The following is a 14,064-nucleotide window of genomic DNA, read 5'->3' as shown; positions in this document are numbered from 1 at the left end:
AGAAACTAGGTACAGTTGATCTTATGAAGAAAAGACATTCACTAAGTCACACTCGCTGCCATTCAGCCAGTGCTGACTCAGAAGAGGAGGGAGACAGACGGAACAGTGACTCTCGGCTCATCTTAACACTGGACGCCGTCAGTCCCCTTCAGTGACCTCTCTTGGCATCAGGTCACAAGATGGCCTCTGTCCCTCCACTTAGCCATGCCTTTCAACATTCAAACATAGCAAGGCTTCCTAAAGGAAAGAAAAGATTTTCAACTTGAGTGACAAACCAAATCTTAATTGTTTAAAAAAATGGATATTTTATTTCTTGAGCAAGACAACCCCAAATCAAAGCAAGATACCTACTATCAAATTCTCTCTCTGACACTGGAAACAGGCCTTGCACTCAGGACCGCGAACTCCAAAGCCCAAGGTCCAGAGACTATCTGTACATCTTCCAGGACGACCCTTGGTGTCAAAGGGTGTGGACTGCATCAGAGACACAACCATGTCCCAGGATTGTGATTTGTCTTAGACCAGCGGTTCTCAACTTGTGGGTGGTGACCCCTTTGGGGGTCAAAGTCAAATGACCCTTTCACAAGGGTCGCCCAATTCATAAAAGTAGCAAAATTACAGTTATGAATTTTTGTTATGAAGTAGCAATGAAAATAATTTTATGGTTGGGGGTCACCACAACATGAGGAACAATACGAAAGGGTGGCAGCATTAGGAAGGTTGAGAACCAGTGTCTTAGACTCTATGCCCATGAGCCTCCCTTTCCTCAACCTGTAAATGGTGATGGTACTATTTTGCTATAGGATTTGGTATGAGTTTAAAATATTGTATTTGTCTGGGTTGACTAGAGAAACAAATCCATAAACACTAATATGTGTATAAGAAAGAGCTTTGTATCGAAGAGTAGTTTTATATTAAAAAAAATCCCATCCCAGTGCAGATCAAGTCCATAAGCCCAATATTAGCCAATATGTCCAATACCAGTCTATAAATTCCTCTTCAGACTCATACAACACATGCAATGATGTCAAATGCAGGAAGATCATAGGCCATTGGGTGGAAAGTGTTGGTCCAGTGGCATTGAAATTATCTCAGTGCTGGCGTGGGTCTCCACATGGCTCCTCTAGCTCCAGGGCTCTGGCTCCATCAGCTGAGCTCCATGTGGCTTGTCATCAGGAAGACAAGCAGAGAGAGTGTGTGTCCCACCTCCAGGGAGGAAGACAGGAGTTCCCAGAATCCTCAGGGAAGGCCATACCCACACAGAAGTCTCACTGACTGTGACCTGATGGACAGGCTAGATTCCACCCCTTCGCTCAAGGTGACAGTAGATTATGTAACTGCCACAAATATTAAATGTAAAAAACCCACTAGTATTTATACATATATATATGAAAAGCTGAAATATCTGGTATTCAATTCATAATAAATCTACCAAACAAAACCCATTGCCGTGGTATCGATTTTGTCTGCTCGGGTTTCTAAGACTGTAAATCTGGAGCGGGAAGCTTTTCTGCATCGATTAAATTGATCACATGAACTTTTCCTGTTATTTTGTTAATGTGCCAAGTTACACCGATTGATTTTGAATGTTCAACCAGCCTGACATTGCTTACAATATACCCACTTGGTTATAGTGTGTAGTCCTTTTTATTTATTGATGGATTGGACCCACTAATGTGTTGTCGAGAATTTTTCCATTCAAATTAATAATGGCTTTCAGCTCGGGAAAATTGTCTGGAATTATTTATTTGGTTTCATCCTTGGGTACACTTGTTCATTAAGAATGATTTCTGTAAATGCAGTTCCCCTTAATTTTAATGTTTCCTCCACAGGGAGGTGCCTCTCTGAAAGGCTGTCCTTTCTACGACTGGAAAGATGATGAGACAAGATATTTTTACTATTTGCCTTAACAGAAGAGATTTATTGACTTCTAGTTTATATCTCTTAGTTGTGTGAAACTTTAGGTGATGATACAATGTGGTCTACACAGGCTATTGCGCCGTGAAGAAAGTTCTCACAGTTTATAGAATGCAGAGCTTCAAAATCCATAAAAACCTTTCATGTTTGGATATTGCATGTGGGGATCTTGTAGAAATCTATATTGGGCTTCATTTGTGGTTCATTTTGCTTGGAAAATATCCTGGTTAAGAATGAAAATAAATAGAACCGTCATGTGGGCAGCTGAATTCTGTGTATGTGTGTGTGTGTGTGTGTGTGTGTGTCTCACTTAAGTCACCAATAAACATTTGCTGAAATCTCTGAGCAGAAGAAGACAACTCCATTGTATAAGTGCTTACATACAATAGATAGCATATGTTTAGTTCTGGTTTTAATGACAAAGTGGGTTAATTTTGTACAGAATTTTTATCTTGCTCCCAGTTGGTGATCAGTGGTTTTTGCTTTGATTTCTCAGGACCTTTCTCGTCACCTGCGCTGGTCCTCAATCATGGGCAGAAAGCTGGATCTGTCTGGTTTGACTGATGATGAAACAGAGCATGTCCTCCAGGTGGTTCAGCGGGACTTCAATCTCCGCAAAAAGGAGGAGGAGCGACTCAGGTGAGTGAGACGCGTCTGCGCCCAGGTGGAAACATGCTTCCTGTTCCCGGATGGTTGGCTCTGGATTCTGACCACTGCGCGTCATGTAAACCCATCCTTTGGTTTAAGAGATGGATGTCCAGCCCGTTTTAGGAAACCTTTCCAACTTCATACTGGGCAGCCGACCTGGACACGTGGCTGTTCACACTCCCAAGGGAGCGTGTCCCGCGGCTGCTCACCCCGGCAGTTGCTCCCAGCTAAAGAGTGAATGGAGGTTGTGCTAAAGGTGGATGGCCTTACCTTCCCCCTTAGTGGATCATGCAGAAGGAGAGCCGAGGCCAACCTGCATCTTGGGAGAATGAGGCTCCTGTGGTGGGCCTCTCAGCTTCCACAGTGCAGGGAGACAGCTATGAAATCCTGATGTAAACCAATGACCCACAGGTGGGAGTGCGGTTGCCTGGCTCAGTGTCCCTTTCTCCTTTGTAGAGCAGGTGGTAGAGGCCCGGAGAGTAGTCCTCCTGACTCCACTGCAGTGGGTTATCCTCCTAGACACAAGTCACAGAACCTCTGAGACTGCCTTTTTCCTGCCTGCCTTGTTCCCTGCAGCCACGGTGCTGCCAAGTCCTGCGATTCTGCCCCACACCATCTCTCTCCACCTCCCCCGGTGTCCAGCTTTTCTCTCCCAGTCATTTTAGCCGTCCTATATATATTTACATATATATCTTAATGAAAGAAGTATGCTAAAATCTGTATATCTCATATTGGATTTCTAGAGTTGCATTCCTCAGCTCTTTTTAAAAAGTCATTTTATTGGGGGCTCTCACAGGTGTTAAGACAATCCATACATCTATTGTATCAAGCACATTTGTTCATATGTTGCCATCATCATTTTCTAAACATTTTCTTTCTACTTGAGCCCCTGGTATCAGCTCCTTTTTTGTCCCTCCCTCCCTCCCCTATCCTCTCACCCTGGTGACCTCTTGATATATGATAGATTATTATTATTTTCATGTCTTACACCATGCACTGGCTCCCTGCACCCATGTTCCTGTTGATCATCTCTTGGGGGTGGGGTGGTAATACTTTGAACATTGTGATCGGTTCCTCCTCTCTCTCCCCCCACCTGCCCCCTATCCTCCTGGTGTCCTACTCCATGTCCCTTTGGGGTTTGTCTGTCCTGGATTCCGTGTGCTGAGAGCTCTTATCTGTACCAGTGTACATGCTCTGGTCTTGCCGGATTTGTAAGGTAGAACTGGGGCCATGATAGTGGAGGGGAGGAAGCATTAAACAACTAGAGGGATGCTGTGTTTTGTCAGTGCTATACTGCACCCTTAGCCATCTTTTTAATCTAGCCTTCCTCCTTTCCCTCTCTGCTATGATTCCTCCAAGTCACCTTCCCAGGGCAGGTGGGATACGCAATCTCAGCCCCAATTATACTCTTTCCCAGTTTTCTCAAAGTCCTAGCAAGTCATTCCCATTTCTCATAAGAGGCAGGTTTTCTCTTCTCCCTCTTGGGCATACAAGAGTGAGCAGAGCCCATCTTTGCCTGGGATGTTTTTTATCTCTCTGCTGATGCACTGCCATGGTCAGAAGCTACGTGTGACTTTGCACCACTCAGAATGCGGCCTGTTCTCATTGAGATGCCATGGAAGTGCAAAATACACACCCTGGTTAGAAACAACAACAACAAAAACAAATCATTAATATTTTTAGACCGACGACTAGTTGAAATGCTAATGTTTTGAATACCTAAAGTTGAAGAAAACAATGATGGAAATTAAGTTCCTCTGCTGCTTTGGAAACTTTTTTGTAAAGCCATAACTCAAAAACTCACTGCCATTGAGTCCATGCTGACTCATAGTGACCCTACAGGACAGAGCACCACTGCCCCGTGGTAGAACACCACAGCTTGTGGTTTGCAGCGGGTGGCTCAGACTCGGTTTCTACCAGACTGTGCTGTCCATAAAGAGGAGACGCAGAGTGAATGAACAAATAACTGTGTGTGTGTACACTCACATTTACATACATAGCATAGACATAGACAGAAGAATCAGATATGTACACATACACTAGGTAGGGATGAAAGCGGTGAAGAGGAGGGCTGAGCTCTTTTCAGTACCGCTGTCATGAAGACTCCTCCCTAACGGTCTATTTGTGTGAGTCCGGCCTCGGGGGGTTGGGGGGGCTGCTCCTTTCCACCTGGTTGCTGCACGGTGGCTGAGGTGTGAGCAGAGCCCTGAATGAAATCAGAGAAGAACCGGCAGCTCAGTGGAGTAAAAGGTAAACTGAGGTAGGAGGAGCAGCAAGGCTACATCCCTGCGTTAAAAACACGCCGGTGAGCTCCCCGAGGTCCTGGCACGGAGGGAGCAGCAGCGGGGCGTCCAAGTGAGAGCCGGAGCCCCAGCCGTGTAACCTCCATCAGTGATGCAGCCTCCGGGTCATCGGGCTGGGAGATGAGGAGCCCGTCGGGGGTGGGATGGGGGGGCTTGAGGACAGGAGAGGCATGCATTGAACTGATTTTAGTAGAGTCCCCCTGGCTGCTCTGCTGGGGACACAGCTGTAGAAAGCCGGGAGGAGAAATAATGCAGGAGACTATTTTTAGCCATTTCAGAGGAAGACAGCATGGTCTCAGGGTAGGGTGGGGCCAGTAGGGGTGGTGGGTAGTAGATGCGGGCTGTATCTGAAAGGCAGAGCGGATTGGAGTCCATGCCCCTATCTGCATATGACATGGGTTGGAGAACAGACTCAAGAAGGATTCTGTGAATCTTGGCTTGGGTGAGTAAAGAGCGAAGTTGCTCATCACTGAATGAAGACGATGGAGTGGCGCAGGGATGCTGGTTGTTGAGTGACACCTTTGAATTGAGGGGTCAGTAGACATCCAGGCCCCGCGTGATGCGAACGGTCAATGTAAGCCAACGCTGGAGGTTGGGCTCCACCCAGAACTAAAGCAGAAGGAAGGCCTGGTGATCTACCTCTGAAACCAGGGCCATGGGAAGCCCTGGAGAGCCCAGTTCTGCTGACTCACGTGGGGTGGCCATGCGTCTGCATCAGTGCAGCAGCGTAGACCTCCAGGCAGAGACGTCACATTGGCAATCGTCTATGTAGGGTTCTGCCATTCCAGGTGGGGTTGAGGGTAGGAGAAGTAAGGGCCTGCCGAATCCCACGTCTACCTTCAGGGCCTTTGGGTTGAATGTAATCAGGCAAATGTGAGGGAAATGCACATTGCACTTGGTTACTTTTTTCGATTTCTTATCCAGTGGTCTTGAGCACACGGTAAAGAGGAAGATGGTGGAAAGAAGATCTGATGCATGAAAAACCCAAGTCTTCCGCCCCATCGTGCTTGTTCTAAGTCGTGGAGTCTGCCTGGGCATTGCCTCCCTGACTCTAAACCCATACCTATGCCGCTGTTCCGAGTGTGCCGATTCTATAGCTTTCTTTCAGTGCTCTGTGGATGGGGGGTGGCGGTGTAGTCAATGACAATATGCCCTCACAGCCGTAACCCCCTTCTGCCATCTATCATAAACGCTGTGCCGGGGGTGATTATCCCAGTTTGGAGAGAGTTCTCTGCTGTGCTCCCAGACGGGATTCAGGCGAGGTTAAGCCTTCATCTTAGTAGAGGGTATGAACCACCTGTTGTTTCCTTGGGGACATGGTCTGCTGAAAGACAAAAACCTCACCTCCATCAAAAGCCAGTCCTCTGCACAGAAGAGGCACCTGAGAAGCAGGAAGGCATTCACCCAGAGAACTCCAGGACCCTCAGGAGGAAGGGCTACCCATGGAGCACATGTGAGATTTCTGTCTGAAGTGGCAGAGGTACCAGAGGCTGGGGCAAGGAGGCCATGAGACAGAACAGAGCAGTGGGGTCGAGTCTAGAAGACTCGGAGGTAGAACAGCAGCCTGGCTTTCTGGTCAGTGGAGGGAGAGGCCTACAAAGGCCACAGGACTGAGAGGCTGAGGACCCAAGAGAGACTTGGCTGCTGGCCAAGAGGCAGCAATATGACTGTATCCTTAATGTTGACACATCCTGACTTGGGGGGTAACTTGTTACCTTCACTACTTAACCCCAGTGACTGTGGTGAGGTGTTCTTTGTGGCCAGGGCATTGAATTATCCAACCCAGCAGAGAAGGAGATGTCCACGTAGGAGTGGTTGGTGTCAGAGTAGGTAAAGGTGGAGGGAGGGTGGAGACATGTCTGAGCCCTGCCTCGTAGCAATAGGGATGCCAAAGGAGATCCGATCCAGCTCTGTGCTGTTTCCTGTAGGTTTTAACACAACGCACATGCTCCACATCTTTCATTTCCTGAAAGCACTATGTAATATTGGGCATAGGATGAGGCTTCCTACTCGTGGAGAGAGTTATATTCTTGGAAACCACAGGGGCCGTTCTGCCCTTCCCTGTAGGCGAGTTATGCATTGGACTTGACTCCACGGCAGTGAGTTTGTTTGTTTGTTTATAGGCTTTATTCCGTTTGGTGTGAGTTGGTCCCCATTCAAGCTTAAAAACAGCAAGAACAACATACAAACCCCCCTGGGGATCATCTCATCAGCTTTGAACCTTCACTCCTTGCCTCCATTTCACATTCTTCACCCAACACCTCTCCTGGAGATGCCTTTACTCTGCAGTATTCAAGGGTGAGGCAGCTCACACCCTGCTCTGTAATTAGAGTTTGCATCTCACCTGGGTAGCTCATAGGTTAATTTCAAATGCTGGGATCCAACCCACAGCCCTGAAATAATTATAACAGAGCATGTTGTTGGTTGTCCCTTTGCTTCAGAACTTTCATGAATCTGCAGGTAGCTGATTGGCTCCTTCCCCTTCTCCCTATTATGAACTCATTGTGCTTTGGGGCAGTACTCTTAAAGGAGCCTTGGGAGGGAGGGGGCTCCAGTGCTTGCTTAGTATGCCATCAAGGCCAGATGCCATACTAATGCGCCTGTCAGGGACAGGCAAGGGTCCTGGAGTTCCCGGGGACACAGGCATGACTCCCATTAAGAATCCCTTTCCCACCATTATTACCTTGTGCTGGATACCCACCCTCTGAGCCTCAGAGGTCAAAATGGGTCCAGGAATATCCAGATGTGCTGTTACTGTACATGAACACTCTCATTTCCTGGAGAAAGTTGGTGTTTCTGGAATCTCTGCCCTGATTTTTCAGGTCACTGCTGTTTTGGGAGCCTTTGGGGGACTAAGGCTACCCACGCCATTGGCTCCTTCTGTTCTTTCTGTTAGGGATCCATCCCCAGGCTCAGTTCTAGGCATGTCAGGCACCGTGAGGCACAGCTGCTTCATGACATTGCAGGCTTCCTCGCTTCCCTTTGCTTGGCTTGCCCTCTCTGCTTGGAAGGGCGGTCCCAGCTAGAGTGAAAAGGGCTAACTATGACTGGATTTGAGAGTGCCTACGTGGCATTCAAGGGATCCCTGGTGACAAATGGTGATGTGCTCAGATGCTGTGTTAGGCCAGGTTGACTAGAGAAACAAATCCAGGGAGCTTTATATCAAGAAGTAGTTATATATGGAGAAAACATCCCAGCCCAGTCCAAATCGAGTCCATAAGTCCAATACTAGTCCATCAGTCCCTCTTCAGACTGACGCAGCCACAGGCAGTGATGCAGAACGCAAGGAGATCACAGGCCGGTGGGTGCAGAGTTGTGTGGACCTAATGGCAGTGGCTCTGGCAGCTTTCTGAGGAGTGACTAGACAGCAGGAAGGTGAAGGCTGAGAGAGAGAGGAGGTTCCCACAACCCTCCTTGTGAGAAGGCCACGCCCACAAGGAGTCACCATCAGGCTGTGACCTGGTTGACAGGCTAGACTCTACCGTTACACTTTTCTATACCTTCAAATTGACATGAAATTATGTAACTACCACAGCTGGTAACTAAAAATTTGATGGTTCAGACCCAATAGTCTATGTGTGGGAGGAAAGACCTGGCGGGCCTGCTTCTGTTAGGATGGCAGCCTAGGCAACCCTCTGGGGTAAATCTCCTCGGGCGCCCGGTGTTGCCATGAGTTGAAAAATTTCAATGGCACACACCAACAGCAGATGGACGTCAATGAGAATAATGGATGAATGAGCATGACCAGTGTCTGCAACGTCACCTGCACAGCTATGGGGCAAGCAGTCTTTCGATGTCATGGCTCCTGGCGTGTAAAGTCTTAGAGAGGGAGCCCGGTGGAGGAGAAGCTACCCACTGCTTCCTATGCTACAAACATTCAAGGTGGGAGTGGCGGAGGCAGTGGTTCAGGTAGTAAGATTTCTCACCTTCCAGGAGAAGGAGCCACGTCTGATTCCAAACCACTTCACGCCCAACTATCACCTGATGTCACTGGAGGTTTGTGTATTGTTTGGAGGGTGAACTGATTTCAGTGGTGCTTCCAGACTAAAATAGACCAGGAAGAAAGGCCTGGTGACCTACTTTAAAAAATTCCACAAAACTCCTCTGAATCACACTGGTCCGATCTCACAGCAGCTACTAACATCAACAGGATGCCCTCAGAGGAGCCGACAGAGCATCACATAGCAGTAAGGCAAGATCAGGGTGGAAGCTGAGCCTTGCCTTCCCCTCTGTTGGGCATCAAGTGTTCCCTGTGGGGACATGTAGCTGGTAGTCCTGGTCCTGAGCACAGTAGCCTCTCACGGGGACTCATGGAGAACATGGCCTCCAGCTTCCAAAGGCTTCCTTTTCCTAAGGCCCCTGTGACTCTGTGCTTGGGTGCTGGGGACCTGGTTGAGTCTTCACTGGCCAAGGCCGTCTGCTTTTCTCTGTGCCTGGCAAGTTTAAGGCCACCCTTCTCTTGGCCTCCGCATCCAGCATAGGGCGTTCTGATAGTATCTCTTCCGATCAATAGAGTAAAGGGCATGTGTGAGTAAGCTTTTGCGTGGCAGGAGCCACTAGGGATCCCTAAATAGTTCATGTGCCCTTGGGCATTCCCAGCCTCTCTTGTGGCAAGGCAGAGGATATGTGCCTGGGTCTGACCGATAGAGCATGAGGGGGAGGGCATCTAGCAGTCCCAAGCCAAGGCACTTGTAAACGCTGGTGTGCCTCTGCCAGCTCTCTCTCTGTCTCCTCTGGTTCTGCTGGAGGCTGCATGTTGAGCTGTGGGATCGGATGGGAGGAGGCTAATCCATGAGATGAAGACAAGTGTATCAGGACCTTGGGACTAGGAGTGAGTCAGGACTACCACTCTTTTGAGTGAAGTCACCGAGGCTTAAGAAGTTTATTTGTTACAGCAGCATCACCTAATATCACTCTGACAAATCTCAGCATTCATTGGAATGCTGAAACCCCGAGTACTCACTATTGTACCCTGTAATAAGCCCCCCCCCCCCAAGCATCAACTTTGCAGATGAAGAGGGTATGCAGGCAGGTAGGGACAGCTTGGCCTGGACTTGATGTTTCTGATGCCAGGCCCCCGTCTTCAACCATCCCGCCATTCATGCAGCCGCAGACACACCATACAGAGACGGGAGCCACCACTGGCCCCACGCGACCTACACAATGCGTAGGCGGACACATTTACAAAGTGGTCGTAACAAAGGACTGAATTTACCGGACCTTCTGGTGTTTACACGGAGCCTGAGAGGCATTGAGAAAACGAGGCCTTTTAAATGCCTCGTTTGGTGTGTGTTGGCCGGGAGCTAGCTATCATCTGGCTAGCTTCCAGAGATTTCCTGCTGCTCTCTTGGGCATGGCCTGTTGGTGGGCCAGAAGGGCTTCGAGCTGATGGGATCGTTTTCCATTAATGTGACTCGCCGTTCATTGTTGGCATTTGCCGGGCTGATGGAACACACCCTCCTGCCAGGGCCACCAGCCTGCCCCGCGAGGCCTGGGGACCGGCAGGGGAGAGGCCACGTGCATGAGCAGTGGAGAGGTTGAACTGCCCCAGCCCACCAGCTTGCAGTGCCTGTGGGCTTCCCCCGTTCACCTGTGTTAAGGGGAATACTGGTACCTGGATTTCTGCGTCTGATTACTGCTTCCATAACGACCACAGTTACACTTGGTGGCCCGGCCCACAGCCTCTTTCCCACCACCCTGCACCTGATGACCAGGTGTCAGCGTTACAGGAAAGAAAGAGGGGTTTCTCAGGGAGTGTGGGAGAGCCACCATGGGAGAGCAGAGCGTCCCCCAGAACCAGAAGGAGTGTGTTTCCAGCCTGCTGTGCAGAAACTCCTAGGAGGATTAATAACAATCCCCCCCATTGTTTCTTGTTTTTATTTTTAAGGGGAAATAGCACAGTAGTGCTGATCATAGAATCAACTCATGATCTTCATTTAAGTGTATTTTCCTTTTAAACAAATGAAAATTTTATCAGAAGAACTTGATTACCACCCACCCCACAGCCCCAACAAGTTTGGATTTCCAAAAGCAAACTCTCATTCTGAGACACTGAAATTAATGGAAGGCACACGCCGGGCCCTTTGAAAATGTACCTGGATTATGTTCTTCTGAGATGGGAGGCCAGCAGGCCTTCTCTTGACTTGATCACAATGAATCTACTGTACGGTTTATGACGTCACTGTGCACGCACAGGGGTTCCTGGGTGGTGCAGACGGTCCACATACTTTGCTGCTTAGCCAACAGGCTCGTGGTTCATGGTTCGCATCTACCCAGAGACACTTCAGAACAAAGGCCTGGAAATCCACTTTCCCAAAGACCACAGCCATCAACCACCTGAAGGGAACAGTCTTACCCCCGGGCTTGCCGTGAGGCTGAGCTGGCTGGCTGGGTCTGCGGGACTGGAACGCTCCAGTAAGCTTCCTTCCCAATACTGGAGAGGCCAGCCCTCCTGTTGACAACTATCTGGAGGATCCTGCTGGGGAACCCAGGTGGCTCAATGGTTAGGCTACCATCTGCTAACTGACAGGACTATAGTCTGAACCCACCCAGTGGCATGGTGGCTATGCATTGGGCCAGTAAACTCAAGGTCAGCAGTTCAAAACCACCAGCCACTCCATGTGAGAAAAAGGAGGTTTTCTACTCCAGGAAATTCAGAATCGACTCTGTGGCAGTGTTTATTTTTGGTTTGTTTTTAATTCCTTTGAGTGGCTCTTGAGGGGAAAGACCCTGGGAATGGTGCGCATAGAGATTCTCCCCTAAGAAGTCCTGGGGCAGGGGTGGAGGGGTGTTCAACTCAACCAGGAGCCAGAGTCAGCTCCAGGGATCATCATGATAGAGGACACCAGGGCCTCCGTCATGGTTTCAGGATGGCTCGTTTGCATTCGCAGCTGGTACACCGTCTCTGGTACTCTCTGGGGACACGTCATCCCACATGTGATGGTCCTCCTGCCGTGGGCACAGCCGGGTGGCTCGGAGGCCTCCTGTGTGCTTGCCGTGTAAAGGAGAATCTCCCTCATGTGCTCGTTCACATTTACAAATGTGAGTTCCTTACGTAAGTACCCAAAGGGAAAAACCCCACCCACACACCACAACAGAACCAAACGCACAGCCAGCCAATCGATTCCCCCACCCAGCGACCCCATAGGACAGGGTGGAACCCCTCCCCCCCTAGGACTCTCTGAGCCTGGAAATCTTTACAGGACATAGAAAGTCTCATCTTTCTCCCGGGGAGAGGCTGGTGGTTTTGAACTGCCGGCCTTGCAGTTGGCAGCCTAAGGCACACCCACGACTACCCTGGCTCCCTTCAAAGGGATGCCTTTGCTCATTTGTGAGATCTGCATATGCGATCCCCATTATCCCACGTTCTTCACTTACCGTTTCTACCACAGTGCTTCTTGGGTTACAAGGTCTGGTCGTGTGTGCTTTTTGTAGTGAATGCCCAAGGACTGGCTCTGCAGACTCTCATAAAGCTCCTGTGAGGCAGGACTGCTTGGCCAGAGTCCCGTTCCCCAGCTCTCGGCCAAACAGCATGCCCGTCTGGCACTGTGGGCATGGAGCTTACAGGCTGGAAAGCGGGTGAGTTAGAATGCTCCGCAGCCCTCGTGGCCCTCCAGGGCAATCCACAGTGGCCTTTCTCTTCTTGGCAGGCTGCTCACAGCCTGGCAGTCAGAAAGGGTCTGCCAGCCCGGAGACGGCGATCACAGCTGCAGTGTGCAGAGTGGCAAGGGCCCCTTCACCCTCCACCCTGGCAGGGTTGGTGGAGGGCAGCACCTGAGTTCTCTGAGCTTCTGTTCCTGCCCACGGGCCTCTATCTTGGGCCTTAGGACCCCCTCATCCTCCAGATCTGGCTCAGAATCTTACAGGCCTTTCTCCTAAGCTGTTACCTACAGGAGCTGCGTGAGCATTCTCTCCCCCCACTCTCGGGATGACTCATGATGAGCTGCTTCTCCCAAATGGGGCGAGGCCTGTACTAGCCCACAGATTCCCTTCACTGCACACAGGACCATGACTGGGACTGCACATTTTCCAAAGGGCCTATTGCCCGGGACTGTGTTGTAAGCCCCAGTGCTTTGCACCCCTGCCCCTGTGGGCTTCACTCACAGGCTCTCATTCTGTATCAGCTGCTTTTCCCCTTGAGTCCCAGGCTGATTTGAGTCTCCTTGCTTTTGGTCAGAGCCAGAAGTGTCCAGCACCTTCAAGTTCAGGCTGGCAACTTGGCCACATCTGGAATTCATGCCAGAATGGTAGAACCCCTCTCCTTTCTCCTAGCTTCCTCAGAGGCCCATGGATGCTTGGCTTTGGTACCCGGGAGTTGTCCCTTGTCCCTCCTACCATGTGATGCTTTCCTTACTTTGCCATCTCCCAACCTAAGTACCTTGTAGCCACCAAGACCCTGTTCCCCTCCCGCATAAGATGACCCATTCCATTCACACTAGGACTGTGTCGGAAACCTGGGCATCCTGACTTTCCCAGGCTGGTTGGAGGGGCATGCTTTTCCATTGTTCATGATCCCATTTACATGACCCCTGCTCACGGTGAAGGCAAGGTCCCCAGGTCACACTGGTGCCAGGCTGTGGCTCATCTCCCTCCCTACACTGCTTCTCTGAAACCTGATGGCAAGCTCCTGGGAACCCGTTTCCTCAGGCCCTGAGCTGCTGCCATGTGCCCTGCCACACCCTGCTCTCTTCCTGGCTCCTCATTCTCCTGTTTCTGGATACATGAGTTCCCCATCACCAGGGTGGACCAGTTGCTGTAAGAGCCATGACGACTTGCCTCTCAGGGTGTGGATGAGAGAGAGAGAGAGAGAGAGAGAGAGAGAGAGAGAGAGAGAGAGAGAGAGAGAGAGAGAGAGAGAGAGAAACTGATTCTAAATTTCAGAGCTTACTATATTTTTTTATCTTACTTCCATCCGGGAGCAAGATGGGGCTTTCTATCTACTCTTGTGAAGAGTTAGTCTCAGAAATTCACTAGATCAGTTCTGCCCTGTTTCTTATGGTCATTATGACTCAGAATCAACTCAATGGCAGACACCCCTCCCCTTCTTCCATCATGCAGTATTTATTCATATTACATAAGCCTCAAGGTCCGGGTGACATTTAATGTAAGGTGTTTGGTTGTATAACCTGTCTCGCAGGAAAACTGACAACGAAGGGATTCATTCACGGTTTGCCAGTTTGCCCTACTGTGGTGGCTC

General features: G+C 49.7%; 1 protein-coding gene across 1 annotated transcript in view; it reads left to right on the top strand.

Moving 5' to 3' along the window:
- The first annotated feature begins 2,446 nt into the window (after positions 1-2,446).
- The window catches only part of MYRIP (myosin VIIA and Rab interacting protein), a 279,856-nt gene continuing 268,238 nt past the window's right edge, over positions 2,447-14,064 (top strand). The window contains exon 1 of the mRNA XM_075555859.1: positions 2,447-2,556. Coding sequence (XP_075411974.1) covers positions 2,447-2,556 — 110 coding nt within the window. The remainder of the gene's footprint in view (positions 2,557-14,064) is intronic.

The sequence above is a fragment of the Tenrec ecaudatus genome, chromosome 8, assembly GCF_050624435.1.
Source record: "Tenrec ecaudatus isolate mTenEca1 chromosome 8, mTenEca1.hap1, whole genome shotgun sequence".
Taxonomy (NCBI): domain Eukaryota; kingdom Metazoa; phylum Chordata; class Mammalia; order Afrosoricida; family Tenrecidae; genus Tenrec; species Tenrec ecaudatus.
The sequence above is the reverse complement of the archived record's forward strand: the minus strand, read 5'-3'. Positions and strand labels throughout refer to the sequence as shown.